Genomic DNA, 23233 nt, shown 5'->3' with positions numbered 1-23233 from the left:
TAAATGCAATCATTCTGAATGGAAACACCATCTGTCCATCTCTATGTCAGCACACTTCTTTTCTCTGTCATTTCCTGCTCTCGGGAAGCAGAGGTGGACTGAATGGTGACTCTGTTGCCTCTTGGGAACAACATCCTGATGCTGTCTGGGTGTGTAAAGCAGAACTCCAGCATCAGTGATTTTGTTGCCAAAGGGAAGACCATACCAGCGGGAACTTCCTAATAAATGTGGGTGCTTGGAGGTTATATGATGATACTGAGGATGATGATTACAACAGTACAACTGAGCCACAGCAGCGGAGGTACAGGGGCATGTACAAAAGCAGTAGGAATAATAGTAGTAGGAATAATATATAGTAGTAATGAGCTGCATGAGCAGTTGTCTAACTGCTTCTATTAGTAAACCTTGTAGCTGCATCATTGACAGTAACACTAGTCGATAAAAGGGCACATAGGGCCAAGTATTTCATTAATTATTTCATACTAATTCTTCAAACTTTCATTTATATCAGCCAAATATTGAAATCGTCATGACCTGGTACGTTTAGTTTTTGGTAGCCAGAGAACAAGCCTCAGAAGTATCTTCTCTGCCTTTGAGCTGATGAAAGATGCCTGCTGTTCTACTGTATACCGCTAGAGGGAGCTAATGCTCACTGTTGCATCTGGTGAGACAATTCAGCAAAAACATCAACTAAAGGGAAACTATTGAGAACATGAATAATGTACAATATACCATCTTGGAACTCTCAGAACTTTTATTTTCAGGCTAAATAATATATTGTGTTCTGTTTAGTACACACCATTAACCAAAAATGCTCAATGATCAATTTTACTTTAATTATCCAAATGATAAATCCCACATTAAAAACTAAATGATATTAATCATATTGAAGGTGGGATGCAAATGAATGGGACAAAATCATTCATTTTAACTTAACTTAGGCGTAAACAGAAATAATCTAATTTGTACAACCATTAATTTGGTTCCTTAAGAACTTTGGGAACCACTGATATCCATATTGCCGAAATAATTGTCAGATGGGTTGTAAACACTCATCTGTCTATTGAGAGTTATTAAAACTATAGTTTCCAGAGAATTCAATACAATGACAAATCAGAAATGGACCGTTTATACTGTAATGGAGCATGTATTGTGGATTATGGAACCGTTTCACAATAAGTGGTGAGGAGTAATCAGTTATGACTTTATAAATGTGTGGAACATGTCCTGACTAGAAACATGATACAACAAACCAGTGGAACCCTTCAATTAATGAATTTGTAATTACATTAATATAACCGTTGCTCAATGTCATTACCACATTATTAAGAAACATGCAGAGTAACTCTTGTCTGTGTCACTGTGACATCCACTCTGCTGTTACTCTCCTTATTCAGGCCGTTGTGTTACATTAGACCGGATACACTATTGATCCCCATCTTGCTGCTGCAGAGAGGCCGGCAGCCTCCAGGGAGTGTACTGTATATGTGAGCGCTTTGTCCTTTCATTGTCCTCATATCCTCTCCCTTCACTCTTCTTTCACCCCTAGATATGTCCCCTGATCTACTTCTCTTATTTCCCCCCCTCCCTTCCTCTCTTTTTCTGAGCATCCCTCTATCTCTTCTCTCTCTCCCTGTCCATATGTTTGGCTTAACCTCTTTCGGCGCCCCGAATAAGGCGTCTGCCCCGCACTAAAAGCCGGGGGAAGGAGTGGGGCTCGCAGAATGCAAGGTAGGAAAAGAAATATGCCGGTGTCATGCGTGGCTGGACGCAGAGAGATTGAGCGTGTTGCAACACATTTTGCAACGTCATGATGCAGCAAGATTTTGGAGCAATGCACATGAGTTGATAGACATGTTCCTCTCTCTTTTTTACAGAGTTGAAATACTTCAGGGACGGAGCTACGTTGGTGATATCGTTGGACGGTTTGAATTGGATTTCCAAAAGGAGGTGCAGTGACAAAGGAATGGAGAAAAGGTATTATTTAGATGTGCGTGTTTGTGCATTGGTTGTTTGGAAGTGATTGTAATCTGTTTTTCCCCTCAGCCCCTCCACCTGTTACACGGCGGGGCGTTAATTGACCTGAAAAAGGGCAGTTTACAGGCTTCACGGCCTACTGCATACGTGTGTGTGAGACCATACAGTAGTGTGTATGCATGTGTGTGTGTGTGCGTGTCCTTTTACATCCTTTACGTCACAGCCGCTGTGAGTCAGCTCCTCACTTCCTCTCGTGAGTCACTCATCCAGCTGTTGCTAGGTGACTGCAGAGCGGTGAAAGTTTCCTATTGCCTTTGTCTACGCGGATGGATGGCCCCCCGATATTTATTCAGGCTCAGGAATGAGTGGCCAAATAATGTGTGTGTGTGTGTGTGTGTGTGTGTGTGTGTGTTTGCATTACGTGGGCCCTGTTTCACAAAGGCTGAGGTATCAGTTTGAGTACATCCTGTGGGGCTGCCTGTGCACTGCAGTTGACCTCTTAAAATATCAGTTCAATGGATCCAAAAAGAGAGAAAAGAAGAAATTGCCATTTCTATTTGTTTGTAAAAGGAGATTATCTTTAGACAAAGTCTAATTTATAATCTCAGGTCAAAGTGCCAGCCAACAACAACCAAGTACCTTTTGGCCAGACACTAAGCAGTCTCTTAAAACATGTAATTGACTTTCTGGACCTTTATCTTTGTAGTTTTGTCTGTCACTGCTATCGGGTATGATAATTTTGCACTTAGCAAAAAAGAACAGTCTCCCAGATCTCAGCCATTATTTGTAAGAACAATATTGTCATAGGCCTTTTGTCATAGCAGACACACCTGTGCAGGAAAAGCACAGGTGTTACTAACAACAGTAACTACGGCCCTGTTCTCTTCAAGTGATCTAAATTTAATTCAGCTATCGTTAATTTGATTACTCACACCTGTGCGATTCCTACCGTGACTTATTTCAAAATGTATTCGGTGAAAAGGGCCTTTCACCAGTCGGAACAGTGGCCAATATCACAAAAATTGATATTTTATTCGTTATGCTCCAAAAATGTCCTTAACTTGTTTGTTGCGAGATGGTGAACAGAGCCAGTTAAAATAGCCCATAATACAAGTTGTGTATCGTACAGGAATGAAGAGCTCCAGCCGCGGATATCCTCCGGTGAGATGATCCAGGCCGACGAAGAGCTGCAGGTCATCACCTGCATCCTTGATCAGAGGGGAAGTGCAGCGTCTCCGTTCTGGGGAAACGCTGACTGCAGATCAGGCATTGCAGCGCGGCCTTCACCTTCCTCCACGACCCCTCCCCGGTGTTGTCTTCCAGAGGAGCCGCATCGCTCCACGCTCTCTTCTGCAGCTTCTTCCCTCTCAGGGCGTCCACCGGAGGCCCCGTGGACAAGAGTTGTTTTCAACGCGCGAGACATTTTTAGTTTGATAAAAAATAATTCAAACATCGTGACCCTGCAGCCGGACAGCGTTACAATGGATCGCCATGACAGGTTGATCATTTTCTGTGATGAGGACTTACCGCTGCAACGCTTTGGGGACATTTGCTACACTGAGGATTGTAGAACGTCTACTGGTTGGCACATCGATGATAACAATGCTTTGAGCGCTGCCAACAGTCCAAACACAAACAACGCTAACGGGAATCAACTTGCTATCAGAGACAATTTTAACAACCTTAGTCGTCTGAAATCCTGTCCCAGCTACGATCCAGGAGTGTTGTCTGGGAGTGACCCCAAAGGAAAAAAGAGGAAGAGTGTGTCCTTCGAGGATGACGTCATGGTCTACCTGTTTGATCAGGTACTGTTTCCCTGTTACACTTGGTGGGTTTTGGGCTTTGTCTTGCACTGGAAGGGTAAAAACTAACTGGCCGCCCTATTAATCTAAACCAAGGCTATGACACTTCTTTTGTTTCCTGTTTAAATCCCACTGTTACTATTCTTAGGAGAGTCCCACCTTGGAGCTGCACTCTGAGGCCGACACCTCTCTGCCAGATGTCCCATTAGAAGACAGTGGTACTATTTTAAAAGACGATACCAGTGATTTTGCATGTGCGACCACTTTGCACTATTGGAAAGCAACAAATAGCATTTACTCAAGTAAAGGTTTGATTTAGGTTGAAAGTATTTCCATCTTGTACCACTTTATAGTCAGTAAAAGTGACTTTTTACTGGACAATATTGATCTCACAGCTATAGTGACCAGTTGCCTTAGAACTCAAGTTCTTACAAGCATGATATATATGATGAGCTCATAAAATATGATGCCTCCTTATAGATTAAACCATCCCACAGTGTCTAACATCGTTTCAATTAGCTCCACATCGACCAGCAACAACAGTAAAATGCTCCTTAAAAAATAATTTCAGAAATTAATGATTTATTGATACAATAATTGAACTTGTAACAGGGACCACAGTGTGTTATTGCAACTTTTACTTTTACTGAATATAGTATACCATTTATTGAACTATATATTTTCTGAAAATGAATACATTTGTAATTTACTGATAAATAAAGGTGTTATCTTGGTAAAAATCTATTGTGGTGTTACAATGTGGATTTCTTTCATTGAATTATGTTACTAACTACTTAAATCTATAAGATGCCTCTGACAATGTTACAAGATCAGGGCGGGACACTAAAAGTTAACACTGTATGTAAATCCTGCTGATCCCAGATGCTGCAGGGTATTGGCACTTTGTTGTCACTAATTGTGTGTTTTGCCTGCAGGCTTGGAGTGGGAAGATGACTTTTCAGCTTTGGAGAAGAACTGCCATTTTCAGTGTGTCACACACTCTCAGCAACACACACACAGCGCTGCTCTGTCCCGGCGCTTCTTTCTGTCCCAAAGCTGCCTGTTCCTCACCCATGTCACTGAGTCAGACCTTGAGCTGTGAGATAAAGTGTTATTTACACACGCACACATGCACACACGCACACATGCACACATACACACTCATTCAGATGTAGGTGCTGATTTTTATGACACAGTGGCGGTCAAACGCAGCCTTTCCACCACATGGTCTGCTGTCAGCCAAAGGCCACCCCACTGTCACCATGGCCCACTGTGACATCCACACTTGTTTTTCTTTCAAACAGCCAGCCTTGGCCTCATGGAAAAACTGACTAATCGACCAGATCTCATCCTCTTCACCTTTAACTCATCTCCCCACATCCCTCCTTTTTTATGATGAGTCACGGATTTTAATGGCTTTTTCTCCCTCTCTCTCTCTCTCTCTCTCTGCTCCAAATGGATTCAAAGCACCTGTCGTTCATGACATCACAGCCACGCAGGGCATTCAGCTTTCACAGTTGTTGGTATGACACGATCAAAGGCCGTGATATGTTGCATAACAGTGATGGTACCATTTGCAAACCTGTCTGGAAGCTGCTTTTCATGCCAGATTGTGTCCTTGGACCTAAGCTGTAAAAATATAAACATACAGATGTTATCAATACTAGTAAATTCAACTTAATAAATTGTCATCTGTGTCTGGAATCACATTTTATCATTAGTTGTTTTCAACAAATTGCAGGTTAAACTTGGAATACGAGGAGTATATGTTGTTTAGACAGTTTGTTTTGCTTAAATAGAGCATACTTGTGGAGGCCCTGTTTGCTTGCTTCATTACTGAAGTGTATTCAGCTCAGAATGTATCAGCAGCTGTGACTGAATAAACAGTGTAAGCCTTAAGGCCAATGGAGCCAGAAACTGAACAAACTAAAAGTAACAGATAGTGTTTCCACAGAGCCAGCATCAGCGCGGTTTGGTTGATTAGATACAGTGTACCTGAAGAAATAGTGAACCTGGCATGGCCAGTCTTCATTTTCTCACACACACACACACACACACACAAGCTGTTCAAGGACACCACCAGCTCTAGAGCTGGGAGCGTCACACCTGTACATTGTTGTTGTTGTTACATGTTTGTGATATTCTCACATCAGTGTTAATATGTGCTAATATTGACAATAGCTGTAACAGCTTTTCCTTGAAGCTAACGTGCCACAATCCCCTTAATTAATTCATGAAACATTTCTTACTGTTGCTAATATTACATTTTCTTGCTAGGTGGCTCTTGCTAGCTGCAAGCTTACTAAAGGAGGTGGTTCCTCACCGTGGCTCCTAGATTTCATGGTATTTGGTATGAATTTAAGTTAGTTAAGTTCCGAATTAATTTAGGAGCACCATTTAGGAATGTTTTTGTAGATCATAAATTTAGAAATCATAAAGCTGACATACATACTAAGGAAGAAGACTAACATTAGCATTGTTAGCATTCGCATTATAACCTTGTTTCGAATATTTAAATACATTCCTGAAACATTTAAGAACTGTTATTAAATCTATGATAGCAAATGTTCAACTATTAACAAACGAAAAAAAGTGAGAGGGACAGAGAGCAGAAGTATAGCAACTTTTCTTGAAATGTGTTTAATTTCAGCCTAGCACCATATAAACAATGCTGTGAAACAGGTGAATGTCAGTCAGCAGGTCTCACTGCCATGACACCACTCCACTATCTATCACAGCAGGAAAGGGCAAATAATCCAAACTGCCAACAGGTGTGTTTGGGCCTGTAGGTCAAACAGACATGGTGGAGTTACCTCACACATGCAAACTATTCTAAATATATACTATTACTTGTGTCCTTTCCTTGTTTGTTTTGGTGGCTTTAGTCCGGTCTGTATTATGCTCCGTAAACCACCGTGCAGGACCCACGTGTTTTTAAACAGTTTTCAAAGGTAAACAATGTGACCAAGTTTAAATGAGACCTGGCTCTGCTTCTGTACATTAAGGTGTAGTCTGTAGGACTGTATTCAAATGAAGCAGTATGTTGATAAGCCACAATGGAAATGATGTTAACTGCTTTGAGTTAAAGGAGTCGACAAGAAAACAAAATGTAGCGCTTCTGACTCTGTTAACTATTATTAAACCCCATACAATATGTGCCATATAACGGTAATAATGCTAATTATATTGTCTTTTAATGGAGTTTGTAACACTATGGTGTAACACAAGGGTGCTAATAAGATGCTCTGATAATTATAACATTTGGAAGGGAAAAACTCAAGTTTATGCTGATTATCACAAAAGTAAGTAAAACAAGTACTTGAGGCACTTGCACCTTATTTCCGTTTTATGCTGCGCGACACTTCTACTCCACTTAATTTCCATGTTAAATATTCTACTCTTTACACTACTACATTTATTTAATAAATGTAACTGTTTATATGGATGTTACACCAAAATCTTTGATAAGATTATAAAATATGATGCATTGATACAGACTAAACTACCCACTATTGAAATAAGCTATACCTCGGCCGACTACAACGTTAAAGTGCTAATGCATCAATAATAATGAGCTGACATTTTGTAATACAAGAATTTTACATGTATAGTGGATTCTTATAGTAAGTATTTAATTTTATTTTTCACTTAGTCCTAGTACATTACTTTTTCCATCACCGAGTCGATCAAACAAAATGCTAAAGAAAAATAGAGTTCCTTTCTCTTTCTCTTACAATTAGGAGTGTTTTTTATTGAAGTTGTGTGACATCGTGCAGCAGCCTGGGACTGCGCACAGAGCTGGAGGGAGTGGGCTCGCTCTCTGATTGGCTGAGCAGCGCGACGTGGACATCAGTCAGTTACAGGTAGCTCGCATGTGACAGTTATTTGCGCGTGTGTGTGTGTGTCTGCGTGTGTGTGTGTGTGTGTGTGTGTGTGTGTGTGCGTGTGTGTGTGCGCGTGTCTGTCTGTGTGTGTGTTTGCGTGTGTGTGTGTGCGTGTGTTTGTCTGCTGCACGGCGACACTCTGCTGCTCTCTCTGCTCTTTTACTTGATATGATGGTGCGTTGAATGACCGGCTGCATGGTGACGATTTTTCTGTAAACACATCGAGGAGGAGGAAAGTTACTCCCAAGGTAAGGTGTTTACTTGTTTTAGTTTAGCACTTTAATTCACTTTAATGGCTGCTGCTCTCATTTACTACAGGGAATGAAACGGACTTTTGCCTGTCTGTCTCATATCAGTTACAACACTCACGTGTGGGTGATATACTTGGTTAAGGGAAATAAAGAGAGGGATGTTGATGGAGAAATATCCTGGAGTTTTTTTCTTCTTCTTCTCCTCTTTATATTGTGTGTACTAATCTATGTAAAACAGCTTCATCTGAAACGTTTGACCAGTTTCATAACATTACCGTATTTGATAACATGGTTGAGAAATTTTCATAGCTTTTGTGGACACTTCAACGGAAGCTACAGCAAATTCTAAGCTAAACATCTACTGGGTATAACGAAGAGCATTGGAGGTGAAGGAGCTGAGTGCTGGCTGGCCTGTGTTTTTGTGAGTGTAACCTTGAAATGGGCATTATCGCAGGGCCGTGGGGATAAGAGAGGCGTAGATTAACAGACTAACATCATGGAGTTTTCACACTGCAAGAGGCTGATTAGATACAACAGGATGCTGGGCCGTTTGACTTGGAGAGAGGCTTATTCGGGAATTGGGGATTACTTGCTTACTGGGAGAAGACTGTATTAAAATACTTCATGTCAAAATGACACTTTTGCACATTTCAGAAACACAAAGTTTCACTTCCTTTCTCTAACACTCCCATATTTTTCTTACAACTGTTAACTTTGTAGGAACGACACTGCCACGGAGAGAAAAGTGAAGGAGGCCACAGGATGAAGTCCAAAGGCAAGGCTGTGAAACCATCCAGGAGGACCTGGTCTGACCCTGAGCCAGAACTAGAACCAGACACAGAACCAGGTTCCAGTGAGCAGGAGGGCTCGGATGCCTCAGTCCGGATCGGTGGCTCCTGGAGGGGGTCGCTGAGGGGTGGGGACGGCAAGCGGAAAAAAGGTGGAGGCCGGAGGCGCAGGCAGCACGGCTCCAGCAACAAGGAACGCAGCGTCCGGCGACTAGAGAGCAACGAGAGGGAACGCACGCGCATGCACAAACTCAACAACGCCTTTCAGGCGCTGCGCGAGGCCATCCCCCATGTCAACACAGACAAGAAGCTGTCCAAGATCGAGACACTCACCCTGGCAAAGAATTACATCAAAGCCTTAACCACCGTCGTCGTGGACATGTCAGGGGACTGCCTGCCTGCCGGCGGGGTCCCGTCGGAGGCCAGCGCTGCCAAGCTGCTCCAGTGCTACCAGAAGCACCTGAAGGACGATGGGGAGGATGATCTCACCCAGTACCTCACCAACATGCACAGCTTCAGCCAGCGTAGCTAACAGTGGCTGCAAAGTGGTTCAGAGACCAGGAGGCTGTCTCCAAGGCAGAGGGAGCGAGAGAGAGAGAGAGAGAGAGGGGTGTGTGGGGTGAGTTTTAGGGACACATCTCAAACCATATCCAGTTCCTTCCGGTGCACTGCTCTGGGATCTGCTCAGAGGTGGTTCTCTGCAGGAAATGGGTGCTGTTCCAGGTCATGGACCTCTGGCATTGAACCCATGCTTGGCCATAGCCAGAGAGAGTCTAGACTAGAACTTCATGCAAGGTATGAAATGATTTGAGCACGATTCACCCAGCAGACAAAAAGACTGCAGACTGGACGGTGAAAAGCAGATGGATGTCGGTTATGAAGAGTGAGAAGACGTTATTGTTATTGTACACTGGGCTAATCTTTCACCATTGTGTCTGTTTATTTCTCATCGCCTACGGTTTGAGCCAGGGCAGAAACTTGTTCTCTTTTGTGTTATCTTGTGATCTTCTGTGTGTTTTCTGTTGAGAAACCTGCTGAGCCTATAGCCTCTAGTCATAACTGTCACATCACGGGGGAAAAGAAAGACAAGTGGCAGGCCTGAACACTGAAATGTTGAAGCACGAACAATCGACCAATTTCAGAACACGCGTCTTCTTACCCACAGCTGGAGGGCAAAGATGATATTTAAAGTGTGTGTTATTTTCATGTTCCGTGTCTCCAGGTGGTGAAAAAGATCAGGAGTTGGGGAGTTATTATCAATAAACACATTTATTTATTGACAAGGACTGTTACTTTGACCATGCACAACACTTGAGAAAAGTACTCCACAATGTCAATAGCACTAATGTGTTACAGTAACACAGTATGATGTTAGATATACACAGATAAAAGAGACCGATCTCTGTACACTTTCCACATTTCCAAAGGCTGGATCATATTTAGATTTAAGAAATGGAGGAATTTAGCCGACCATTAACATAAAGGATGCCTGAACGGCTGTATTTCATCATTGCAGCATCTACTATACTTATTGTATAATATTAATATCTTACAGACTGATAACAAAAATATAGTGTGGGGGTGTTAAAGGTTTTTCTCTAATTGCTTAATCATTCTACTACCATCAGGAAGTAGATGCAAATATTCTCCTGAGAAAGAGGAAGGTTCAACAACAAGACTTTTACAAGTAATCCACCCTTATTTACATTGTTAACCATTGCACATACTCCAAGACAACAGAACAATTAAATATATATTTTAGAAAATAACATTTAACTCCGTATAAAACATACGTTGTTTGTTCAAGGCAAGCTGCAACCACTACAGGTAAATTAAGCCAGTGCAGGTCTTGTTACAGATGCTACATACTGGCTCCAGAAAACACAAAAAAAAAAAACTTAAAAGTTTACAAGTCGGCAAGATGTCAGGGTCCCAGTTGCACCAATAAAACAAAAAAGCATGTTTTGGGTTGCTTGCCTTGATTTACAGCCTTTCACACTCAGTTCGCTTCTAGCCCGGGTTCCACCGCTCTAAATTGGATTCTCTGGCTCCAAACACTTGATTGTTGCACGCATTACACCCAAACTACGGCTTCACAAGTCCTTTCAGGAAGCTGAGAGATTAGAAACCAGTGGGGGATACACAGTTGCTTCAGTCTGTGGTCTAATATCACACACGTCTGGCCTGTGACGCCTGGATCATACGCCGTCCTGCTTGCTATATCCTGTTATCAATGTTTCAGAGTGATCAGGACCTGTAAGCAACTGGAATTGATGTACACCATTTCTTCCCCTTTTTAAAAAAGAAACCTCACATCACGCCCACATGTTAATTTGGACCATACATGAGGTACTCAATACACATAAACCAACAGAAATATCGCAGCCTGATAAATAAATAAATGCATTAAGACCATCAAGTTCAATGTCGTTGACCAAAAACAAATGAGACAGAAAAGCCCGAACAGCTTAGTAAAAAGTAAAAATCTGGGTCAGTTGACTATAAATTGTCTTCAGCATTAAAGATTGTTCTGAAAGTCCAAAAGGCCCAACTTTCTGTGACTTGAAGATTATCATTTCTGCTACTGAAATGTTAAAAGTTACTTTTAAACAAGAACTACAGATGACAAACTGCATATTACTACAAAGGTAATATGGTTTAGGGTGGCTATGTACAGTACGTGTGTACTGTACATGGTACACACGTACTTGTGTGTGTGTGTGTGTGTGTGTGTGTGCGTGCGTGCGTGTCTAACATCCCACAGCGTTGCCGTTGACCTCCATGTTCCTGACAGGCAGGGGGCTCGGAGGAGCTGGGGCTGTGAGAGAGGGAAGACGGGGCGGCTCCATGGAGTTTCCTCTCACTGTGATGTGGTCCCATCCGCCCTAAAAGACAGGAAGAGAGAGAAAGAAATCACCTCCAAGTATTTGTGTTTGTTGCAAGTAAACATATTGACTATCTGGTTCTAAGCACAACAAAAGGGTTACATGTCCTCCTGCAGCCCCATCAGCCTGCAATCTACTACACAACATTGTATACTAATAGTAATACAACAATAAAATACAACATTTAAGATTTCTGCAAATTCGATTCAAGACTTTTTAATACCCGGACAACACAGTCATACAGTATAGTTTCTTTGGTGCCTCACCCCAATACCGTAGTCCCACGACTGTCCTTTAGGCTCCACAGGTTGGACCCCGAGTCGATGGCACACTGTTCCACAGCTCAGACTCTGGCTGCCCTGCACCTTGTCTGCTATGATCCACACCTACCCCACAACAACAACCATCAAAAACAGGAAAGGGTTGTTTAGAATATTTTTATGGTGGATTCATCTGTTGACACCCTATTTTGAAAAATATAAATTCTGAGACATATATTATGAATCATGCATCAAAGCCGCATACTTTCCTGTAGGATGTTCCAAACACTGAAAAGACAACTCACATTCATATCTGAACTTCAATGCCCCCCAAATATTATGTGTATTTATATCTATAAACCGCCCAGAGCATGCTCATGGTCGCCAACAGTCTTTCTGTGATGCTTCATACGACATAGAATATCAAACCAACAGATGTGGCATCAGAAAAAGAAAAGTCTGTGACTGCTGATATAACTAATATAATGGCTATCACATCCACATCTATGTCTTACAGTAACAACAGGAGATTAACAGTGAGATGTTGTCCCGGTACTGACCTGGTCCAGAGGCCCTGCAGAGACCTTGCGTACATTGTTAGAGATGTGTTCCCAGCTGGAGCCCTGAGGGTAGCTTGGGGTCACACCGTGGCGGTACCACAGGTTACCTGGACAGGAAATCCAAGAAACATAAATATCAGGTATCTACTTATTGAAATCAATGTTTGCATAAGGGTAAGCTTATACAAATGCAATCGTTTTACCATTTTCATCTACAGTGTAAACTGATGTCCTCCCTACCGACACCTGCTTCAACTTCTGTTTGCCCGGGGAGGGGATGTGGTACCAACAGTCTCCTGCAGGGGGAGACAGAACACATAATACTCTATATGTGAAAATCATCTTTGTTTGCAGGATCAGAAGCCAACACATTTTTGCACCCCTTAACCCTGCTCATTTTTAAGTAAATTGTAATGTTTTCGATGTAAACCGGACAGACGCATGAATGACAGACAGTTTCTCCTGCGGACCTGCTGGGCTCTGTGGAGAGACAGACCCCCTGTAAAAGGCAGAACCGTCCTTGGCGATGGCCCAAACCTGGCTGGCAGCCCCGACGGAGATGGACTTGAACGGCTGGTCAGTTCCCACGTGGAGCCACGAGAACCCCTGAGAGAGCAACAAGAGGACGTTAGAACAATTAACTCCTCTTAAAGTACTTTTTAAAATGTCTTTTGTTGCAGCTGCACTGGAGATCTCTTTGCAACAAGAATCAGACATAAAAAGCAATGGCAGTGAATGTTTATGGGTGACTCATCAAAGGGCGTTAATCCTGTTTGTCTGAATTTGTGCATTAAATGTGACTCACAGCCGGTGTCAGTGTGGTGACTCCCAGTCGGCAGAGCACGTCTCCTTTGTTGCTGATCGCCCACAGAGGAACCACGTCCACGCTGCTCTGAGCTGCACAAGGCAGGATGGTCACATCAATCAGGGATATCGGAGGGATTTCTTGCCAGGGTCCTGTGCTGGTCAGTTTACTCTTCCTGTGCAGGAGGAAACACACAATGCTCACAAAGGCTCCCTTTATTGTGTCCAGCACCTGACTATAAAAAGAAAATCCACACACACACACACACACACACACACACAAACAAAAGCTGCAAATGTCGAGTGCACTACCCGCTCTCAGACCGCTGTCAACCTGCTGTACAAATACATACACGACAGCGTTGCTTTTTATAGTACCTTGCCCATCGCCTGCGACGCACAAAGTCCTTCAGCGTTTTATAGCCATGATATGACCTGCATGGAGAGTTGGGGAAGAGGAAGGAGAACATTGCAGGAACAATTTAAATTAAAATGTAAAATATGAGGGCAGCATAGTTTAAAAAAAACAAAAAAAACTGAAGAATAGCAAATGAAACCTTACGCTGGAAAATCAGCTGCATATTGCCAGCCTTCTCTGTCTGTCCCCCCAGAGATACTGTAGTCAATAGCCCACTCAGACACCTGTCAACAGAAAATATGGGAAGAGAAACACTGTGAACAGTATTTCTGGCTACAAACTATCTGTGAACCACAGGACAGGTTTCAGATCACCACAGGGCATTTAGTGCAGCGATTCTCAATCTTTGTAGAGCCAAGGATCTCTCACAAGAATATACCAGGTAGTTAGTTATGTGAAACAACATGAGAGTATAGATTTGTTAGATAGCGAAGAATATAAATGAACAAATACTTTTCACGGACCCCACTTTGAGAGTCTCTGTCCTAGTGTGTGTGTGGGTGGGTGTGTGTAGCTTACCCATGTCCACTGAGGGGAGGGGGGTTTCATATTTGTTTTTGTGCACTCATGTAGTCCTGATGCATCACTCCACATGTAGCGGTCTGTAGGGAGCCCTCTAAAACAAACACACTTTAAATGAGTCATGTGTGACTTTGTATTTCAAATCAAAATATACAAAACAACATGCACTAGCTGTATATTGTCTGCATTTGTTTGTCAAATCACAGCATTATGGGAAAGGTTTAGCTTTTTGGAGAAAGAAAATGCAATATAATATTGCTCTGCTAATCTACAAACTTGAAACTCAATAAACTACAGTGACAGTTAAGATAGTGCCAGTATGTATTACAGTATTAGCCACATACCATTTTTATAACATGTGAAATTGAAAACTGTAAAAAAAAAAAAAAAAAGTAAAGTGGCTGCAATTTCATCACAGTTCCTAAATGTGGCAATGTTTTTTACTCCCTGGTGTAGACACAATTTCAGTTCCAGTTTCTACTGATAAAAACTAGGCACATGTATTTTATAAATGGTGAAAGTACAAACTTCCCCGCTTCTTAGCGCTGCCCAGAGCAAACACTCTACCTGTTGGTGTAGCCGGAGACAGGGTTCCACCTCTGGTTCTCATAGATGTAGACACTCTTGACATCCACCTGTGTGTAAAGGTTATCTGTGCTGCTGGCCAGTCCCTGGGAGAAACCTCCTCCGTAGCCCCCGGTGTGGACCCAGGCAGTGTGGTCGTAGCCGATGCCCCACACTATGCCAACACTGTTGCACTCCACCACACGCAGGTGGCCTCCAACCTGCCGCCAGAACCTGCACACAGGAATACATGCTTCATAAAGGCTGTGTGATGAATATAACAAAACAAGATGGTAAATATTATAAAAGCAACACAAATGGTTCCCCTGCACGTGAGATTCTCATTCTTACATCTGGTCGCAGGGGGTGGGGTAAGGCATGGCCTCCAGACTAGGAGAGGGCTCACAGACAAAGATGTCTCCTTTACAGGTTACGGACCAGGCGGCCTGTTTGGAGGGAGGACCCTGGATCCCCCTGGAGTTGCAGCATGAGTCACTCAACAATGCCAGCTTGAAATCGGGAACGGGGGGGGGGGGGGGGGGGGAGGCAGACAGATCGGGTCGGAAAGGGAGAGAGAGAAGGAAAGATAGAGAGCGAGAGAGAAAGTGATTAGAAGAGACAGAAACAAGGCAATACAAAAGGAAATGGTAGGCATACATGTGCATATGTGGGCATCTAGATCATCTAGAAGATTGGTATGGACCATTCTGGTTTTCTGGGATCAGAAATGCTGTGCAGTATTCATACGTACCCAGTCGTGCATCTCTAGCTCTGTGGCTGCCGCCAATCGGATTGGCCACCTCTGTTTGGTCCGCTCAGGGGTGTAGATGGCAAAAGAGTGTTTGGAGTCATTTAGCACAGGAACCAGGATGGTGACCTCGTTGATGAAGGCATGCAGGTACTGGAGAGAGTGACAGCGGAGGGAAGAAGAGAAGAAAGAGAGATAAAAAGAAAGTAAATAGAGGGAAAACGAAGAAGCAGTAGAGATTTAAAGAAAGGAACAGCAGTACTGATTCATTTAAATGACTCATTCCATCGTGAAAGGTCTCCATTTTGTTAACAGATACAGTCAATGTGACAATCTGACATTGACACTATCAAAACAACTATTTCCCTCGAGAAGGCTTATGAAACTGCCCCAGTTGTATTGATCAAATCCACACAACACCAAGCCCACCTTCTTCTCCTCATAAAAGTTGTAATAGATGAAGAGGATGCCGTCCTTGTTGCCCTCTGGTCCTGAGAACTGCTCCAGGGCAAAATGAACATCGATCCACTTGTGTGGCTTCCAGTCTCTCCACCACTGCATGGTTCCCTTCTTCACCCACACAGACTGCATGCACACAAAGCCAGAGACAGAAATAAAGACAGAAATAAGAAAGAATAATAAATATCCTGAAGATCCTGCTGTTGGGCATGTCTAGTCTGCTTAATATATGGCGAGTACCTGTTCTATGGCTTGTTCATAATGTCTGAAATTATCCATCTCTCTTTTGGTCCTCTCACTGAGTTGCTCAAAGATTTGTTTCCGCCAGGCTGCCGTCTGGGCTGGCGTGACAGAAAGACTCATGGACTGGACTGACTGCACCAAAGCTGGGAAGAACAACAAGGAAAAATCCAGAAATGAAAACAGTGCTGCAGACATGAAATAAAATGAAATCAATGCTCGCCTTGAATTTGGAGCTCAGATGTTACATGAATAGCCTCTCTCTGTGTGTTCAGGAATGTTATTGCATAATGATGTTAAATCAAAACATACTACGGTACATGAGTTGTAGTTTGTTTGTAATTAGATCTCTTTTTTACCTCAAGAAAAGCCACAATTCTTCAAAGCACTGATTCAATATTAATCTGAAAAAAATGTAGAGTCTAACAGCTTAATCATTTACTAGATATTGATCTCATGTAACTCACATGAAGCGTTCATAGAGCAGTTAAACCAGTTGAGTTGGGAGTGGCTGTCCACAGAGCAGCCACCTCCACTGACCCACGCCCACAGAGGGTGCTCATCGGCCCCATACTGGTCCTCTATGGCCAGAGTGTATGTGGCCACTGATGACAAGCTGCATGTGTCAGCTGAGTCCACCACTGCTCCGGTCTGGCCCTGCGCCTCCTCCAGATCAACGTTACTCCACTGGGGGTCAATAGGCCGTCCGGACTGGCTGGAGGAGATAGCTACACCAGCACTGGGGGCTTCGACCTCTTCTTCTCCCGGGATGGGTTCCTCCTCCAGAACAGCTGGACCCGAAAGACCGTCCTCTCTTGTGGTCTTTCCTGGTTCTCGGTCAGAGACGAGTTCAGAGATGAAGCTGTCGCTGGTGACTTTGGGGATGCGGGCTTTGGGCGTGTCTATAGGTTCCTCAGAGTGATCAGTCGGGGCATCAACAAAGGACTCTGGGCTGATGGGGGAGATGGAGGCGACGAGGTGGCTGGCTCCATCTAGAGATCCTTTGTCTGTGTCTGATTCCACATCACTCACTACTGACTGAGCACGCACCTCACCACAGAAGTAACATCCAGCGCTGTGGCATGGAGGGAGAGAAAGAGGAACTGCATGAGTTTGATTTTGCATAAATATTGACATGATGGCCTGCACTGGGAACGTATGTCTGTAACATGGTATATAAGTGGGCGTGGCGTCAGTCCAGGGGTTTATGAACTCCGGTTTTGAAGCTTCAAGTTCGCCATTTTGGCCATCACCTTCTTGTATTCTTGCAACCAGAAGGGACACGAACGGGTGGAGGTTTTTAGGAGACCAACATGGTATAATTAACTTTCATGAACTTATACACCGTGAAAGGGTTAAAGTTCTTGGACGAAAATGCAGACAACTTCCAGACTGGACAATGCTGTGCTAGCGACCTGTCAATCACGTTCTTAAGCATATCCTAAATCCTAACTCTAGTCCTGGTAAGACCCGGGGGTTGCTGCCCGGTCTGTCTTCTACTATAACTGCGTCCTGCATCTTCCAGTGATTACAGACCCCTGATTATATAAATGGGAGTACATTAGTTAAACTGTTAATTCAGCAGTATTTATAGCAAATTATCATATTAACTTAATGATACATGTTTGATTTGATATTAAACTGTGACTCTTGGAAAATAGTAAACTTTGCTCTACTTATATCAGCAGCCCACTCCCTAAAGTGCTAGCTGAAATCTGTCTATATCCATGTGTGTGTGTGTGTGTGTGTCCACTGAGACCTTTGCAGGCTGCTTGCGCTGGCACTGGAGTGGGATCGGTCTCCGTCTCGAGGGACGCTGATGGCCCTCCAGGTTTTCCCGCTCAGTTCGCTAGAGGTCACACCTTGTCGGAAGTACACCGCCCGATCCTCACAGCTGATAGCCAACACCTACACACGACAACAATAGGTGGACTTAAAAATGTCCACGTCCCATAACTTCACGCTAAAAGCCACGTGGTAATGCTAAAGCAACCAGCAGACACAAAGGCACTTGATTTGTTACTTCCTTACAGTTTAACGCAAGGTGTGATGTCATGTGGCTCAGATTCACCTGATCGTTGAGTCCCACGTTGAGCATGATCATTTCTCCCACCATGTTGATCCAGCCGGAGCCACACGGGTTGTGGGAGTTCACACCGCGTCTGAACCACACCTGGCAAAGCAGGATAGGAGGGAGAAAGCGCTCTTTAGCATAACACACATCCGTTAGAGTGAAAACAGTGTATTCAACTATTTTATTAAAATTGTGTTATGATGTTCATTACACATTGTTCTTACTTTGTTGTCCTTGGTCAAAGCCCAAACAACGTTCATTCCCACGGCTACATGTGTGGCTGCCACATCAGGACTGGGAGAGTCGACCACCGCCCAGGAGGTACCTGACGTGCAAAGAAATGATATGCTCAATGCAGACAATAAACACAATCACAATCACACACAAGCCCCATCGTCCTCCCACCGGGGAGCCTGTGTACCTTTGGGGCAGTCTCTGCTAATGCCCTCCCTGACAATGAACTGCCCCTCCCACAGGACCGCCCAGATCAGATCCCCCGGGCCACAACTGATCTGGACCACCTCCGCGGGGAGAGGCACCTCCTCCCACAAAGAGCCCTCGGGGTTGTGGTGGTTGATCCCCTCTCTGAACCACATCTGGAGAGCAAAGGAGGGTCATATAAACAAGAGGGATAGCAGGACAGTGAAAGAGAAATGTATCAAGCAATGCAAATGCAGTTATTTATCTGACGTAACAAGACTGTGTGTGTGTATGTGTGTGTGTGTGATCTTGCTCTGGGCACAAGGTCAAAAAATAACAAAACTGAGACACAAACACATACATCCTTGGTATGTGTATGTTTGTGTGTATAACACAAAAGCTTACATACATGAGATTATATAAACAAATTACATTAGATCGGTTTAAAATATATACGGCTATGAGTGTAATACATAATTGATTGATGGTTATTGTGTGTGTGTGTCAACTGTACTTTGCCCTGCAGAGACACAGCCCACAGCGACAGTCGGCCACTGGGCTCGTCACTGATCTCCCAACCTCCACAGCTGATGTCGCTGAAAGGATCTGGAAGCATCGTCTGCTGTGGGGGGATCTGTGAGAACACACACACAGGAAGAGAGACGCAGGTGAACAAACAGAAAGCTTTACACACACACACACACACACACACACACAAGGTATAAGCCACCTTAGCCCAGGTGTCCATGGCTTTGTATCTCCTGTAGCGGAGCCATCGTCTGCGTCGGACGCAGGAGTTCCACTTCTTGTCTTTGGTGTAAGTGGCAGGAAAATCCATGCTGTAGGTCCATCCCTGCAGATACAAACACCTCAATCAATAAAACAGAAACTGATGCTGAAGTAGGGAGATGCTAGCAAAAATAATAACTGGACACTCACCCCTTTCTCTGTGGGCTCTCCTTCAAAGTTTTCATCCGCGTGCCAGTCGCCCTCCCACTCCCAGCTGATGGAGGGAAGCCGGAAGTTGTCCAGAGGTTGGTGTTGCAGACCCGTGACGTCACTCCACTGCCAGCGATCGCTTGGCAACAAGCGCTCCGAGAAACCATCAACAGGATTCCATCGCTGACAAGATGACAGACAGAGACGTCGTGTTAGAGAACACACAAGCGACAGAAGGAGTAGCTGTTTTCCCCCGGTTGCACCCCCACAATCCGACCAAAGCGCCTTCTTTCCCAATTTTACTGCGTTTGAGAAATAAAGAGCACTTGTGGTGAACAGCCACTGTACATTATTGAGCTAATGTACACAGTCGTATGACAACATCCTGATGGTCCAAAACGTTTCCAATCATTTGCAGGAAGCATGAACTTAATCGGCCATTTAAATTCAACGTACAGTATACTTTGATTGTGTGCGGCATTTTGCTTAAAAACTTGTTCAACGTGCACACACTGCCAGCTGTGCACGTGAACACACACAGCTGGCAGTGTGTGCTGGAGTTAGCAAGAGAGGAAGTGGGACACTGCGGTATGGGGATGTTACACATGCTTTTTCAGTCACTCAGTCACACACAACACAAGTTTGAGGAAGAACTCCACATTTGTACTCAAGATAGTGGATGCAGGAATTAAAGGATAGCCACAGAAAAATACGAAGGCATAGTGAGAGAGAAAAAAAACACCCTGGCTTCCGTTCTTCCAGAAGAGACTTACTTGATTCTCGTAGGTCTCCTCCTGGTAGCGGACCGGCAGGTCAGAAGCGTGGATATTTAGATAGATGTTGTTGTCACAGGCGATGCCCCAGCAGCACTGCTGAGCCGCCGTCACCCGCTTAAACTCCATCTGGGCATCGCGGCACTGCTCCCACACCTGCCCCGCCGTGGACAGGCTGTAGACCCGCCCGTACACGTCCACCGCCCACAGCAGAGAGACGGGCATGGTTGCACCGGGAACCTGGGGAACAGGAAGGAGAGAGTGGGTGAATGTAGATATTGTGGCTTTAAACGTAACAACATGTTTTCTTTTCAATGAATGACAACATCTAGTATATAATCTGTGTCTGTTTGTTCCAGTGGGTAATAGGAATTAATATTCAAGCCGAAACTGCATCATTAAAGTATATCAAATGAAACTATTCAAGACGTCAGGGGAATATTTGTACATTTACAAATGGTATCTTTGAAAATCTTTGTGATCATGCCCAGAATCTAAAAAAATGTCAAGGTTGTTTTCATTGCTTGTTATAATTGACCCAATTGGAAAGGTTAAAGAATACAGAGATCTACAGAGACATAAATTATCAGCTGAAATGTTATGACGAAGAGAATTCCATGAAAGCATACGATTTGATGTGGTCATAAAATAAGATTTAGAAAAAACAACAACATACATTTGAAGTGTGTTACACAAATATTCGATGTGATAGGAGAAGAAATAAACACATACAGACGAATGACCCCTGCAATCCAGGGGTCATTCGTGAGACTTGTGTATCCTTTATTTAGCCATGAAGGTCCCATTCCGATAACAGGTCTCGCCGGGCACAAGACAGAACAACTCCCTGGGACATGCATGCACTCACTTTGACTTATTGTGGCAGGAAGTGCACAGGTGTTGTAAATATCATCGCTAATGATGGCCGTGTTCTAGTCAAGTGTGCCAGTGAGCCGTGACTGTGCAACAGTCAGCCAGCCAACATGAACGACAGCAAGACTCTGATCAGTTACACCTGTGCACCTGGTTTCCCACCGAGACATTCATACATACAGCAGCATGTGTGTGAAAGAGTGAGCTCTAAACCAGTGTACTTCTGGAACAGCTGTACACGTCGATCGGGGTCACGTGGTGCTCTCGGTGTTCTTTTCTTTGTTTACACCACATTTTGCTCCTCTTCTGAACCCGTTTATTCTGCATCCGGGTCAATGCCACCACACCATTTAAAGCCTGCATGGCAAACGTGTAATTGTCAATAAACTATGCACGGTTTGCTAAATGCTTGCTATAACAAGTGGTCTCCATGTCAACACACTGCGTGACTGGCAGGGATGCTGCTGCTAAAAGGCGTATCCTCTGTCACCTACAGTCTGAGTACTGTACATTCAGCTCATAATAATAATAATAATAATAATAATAATAATAATAATAATATCACAGAATATATCAACTGAAAGTCAGGACACAGCGACGCTGGAGAAAAATAACCATCAATGTGTGTATTTCTTGGTTTCTTGTTACTGTATAATAAGGTATATGCAGCTGCATATTAGCACTGACAACAGCACAAGCTGCACGTTATCCGCACGTCACCGCAGGTGTGTGACAGCGGACTGACATGTAGCTACGCTGAAAACAAGCCAAATAAACTGTTCAATAAAAACTAGCTTTAAGCTTCGAGTCGCCCTTGGATCGGACTTACAGGCTAAGCTCTCTGGAAACAGCAAATGAAGAAGAGTTCACACACACCAACCTTGAGCCTCCTCTCATACGCAGTCACACGACGTCCCCGCTGCTCATTCGGCGGGTGTTGATGAATGAAAAGCGGTCTAAAGCATAACGAGTTTCTCTGATATTCGCATCATAATTTCTCTCCTACGTGAAACCGGAAGTGTCGCTGTTTCTTCGTTCCTATTAGCTCTTTTCCTGGCAGCTGGTGTTTGTAGCTTCCACATCCAGCAGGGGGCGCTGATGACCCATATACCTGAATATACTCATAACAGTACATTTGTTTGGGTACCTGTACTTTGATTGACTATTTCCAATTTCCAGTACTCAATTCTCCACTATAGTTTTCTGACAAGACGTTTATTTTACATACAATCAGCTTATAAAATATGAATTAATTGATTAAAAGCCCTGCACTCCCATACAGGTGTTTTTATTTGTGTAGCTGATTAGGTCTGGAGCTGTGCACAATGCTGCTGTGATTTGGTCAAACCAATTCCAATGGGTAGGGTTTTATGTCATTGGGGCAGGGGCTGCTTGAAAGGTAGAACAAAAACACATAAGTAAATAAATGAACTGAACTAAATGTCTGGTAGAGTAATGATGTTGCAAGTTCCCTTTGTGTCCTTAATGGGTGTGATCTTGCAAGGTATGTTTTTGGCTTGTGGGTTACAAGCCAAAAACATACCTCTCTTCTCCTTTAGTTTCTCTCATAGTATTTAAACTGCTTATTAAATGTTTGAATGGAAATTTGTTTGATAATATTCAACAAAGCTTCTAAAAATCAAAGAGTAAAAACAGGTAATCGCTTTGACCCACGTCTTCCACAAAATATACGCGTATCATAACAGAAAAAGGCAATTGAATGCTAATGATGCAAACTTTTACTTGACCTTGTTTTATTAAGAAAAAAAAGACACAGGTCAACACAGTAAGGTACTCTGAAGAAAGCACAAGGCAATAACTACGATGGCTTCACTTACACACACGAGTGGATCTCCGAGGATCAATCAACTGTTTCATCGGTCAGTTCCTCATCATACATTTACATTCTGTCAAGCAAAAACATGGCAAGAAAATGTTTTACAAAACAGTTAATACTTTAAAACAATGAACCACTTTATTTATACAATGCAA

The 23233-nt window shown here is 43.5% G+C and overlaps 3 protein-coding genes across 6 annotated transcripts; 2 read left to right on the top strand and 1 right to left on the bottom strand.

Annotated features, from left to right (window-relative positions):
- The first annotated feature begins 1368 nt into the window (after positions 1-1368).
- On the top strand, positions 1369-5483 carry LOC117748698. Of its 4 annotated transcripts, none has more exons than XM_034558706.1 (5): positions 1369-1731; positions 1878-1977; positions 3107-3782; positions 3928-3997; positions 4715-5483. In XM_034558706.1, the coding sequence occupies exons 1-5, from the start codon at positions 1725-1727 to the stop codon at positions 4879-4881; spliced, it is 1020 nt and encodes a 339-aa protein (XP_034414597.1). In that variant the 5' UTR covers positions 1369-1724; the 3' UTR covers positions 4882-5483. The 4 variants fall into 4 exon arrangements, with proteins under 4 accessions (XP_034414597.1, XP_034414595.1, XP_034414596.1 ...); XM_034558704.1 differs by having other exon boundaries at positions 3928-4033; XM_034558705.1 differs by lacking the exon at positions 3928-3997.
- A 2236-nt stretch (positions 5484-7719) lies between these two features.
- bhlha15 (basic helix-loop-helix family, member a15) lies at positions 7720-9982 on the top strand. The gene is made up of 2 exons (XM_034558359.1): positions 7720-7911; positions 8635-9982. Exon 2 carries the CDS (start codon positions 8677-8679, stop codon positions 9232-9234), a length of 558 nt encoding a protein of 185 aa, XP_034414250.1. The 5' UTR covers positions 7720-7911; positions 8635-8676; the 3' UTR covers positions 9235-9982.
- On the bottom strand, positions 9952-22269 carry tecpr1a (tectonin beta-propeller repeat containing 1a). Its single transcript, XM_034558358.1, has 24 exons — positions 22122-22269; positions 20369-20608; positions 19596-19778; positions 19387-19509; positions 19171-19290; positions 18658-18832; positions 18461-18561; positions 18234-18335; positions 17922-18070; positions 16630-17237; positions 16163-16308; positions 15893-16048; positions 15467-15616; positions 15067-15224; positions 14719-14949; positions 14149-14245; positions 13774-13853; positions 13590-13646; positions 13213-13387; positions 12878-13013; positions 12611-12703; positions 12408-12514; positions 11854-11973; positions 9952-11587 (listed from the first exon to the last, which is right to left on the bottom strand). The coding sequence occupies exons 2-24, from the start codon at positions 20591-20593 to the stop codon at positions 11453-11455; spliced, it is 3627 nt and encodes a 1208-aa protein (XP_034414249.1). The 5' UTR covers positions 20594-20608; positions 22122-22269; the 3' UTR covers positions 9952-11452.
- Positions 22270-23233: the final 964 nt, after the last annotated feature.

This window comes from Cyclopterus lumpus, chromosome 19, assembly GCF_009769545.1.
Source record: "Cyclopterus lumpus isolate fCycLum1 chromosome 19, fCycLum1.pri, whole genome shotgun sequence".
NCBI classification, from domain to species: Eukaryota; Metazoa; Chordata; class Actinopteri; order Perciformes; family Cyclopteridae; genus Cyclopterus; species Cyclopterus lumpus.
The sequence above is the reverse complement of the archived record's forward strand: the minus strand, read 5'-3'. Positions and strand labels throughout refer to the sequence as shown.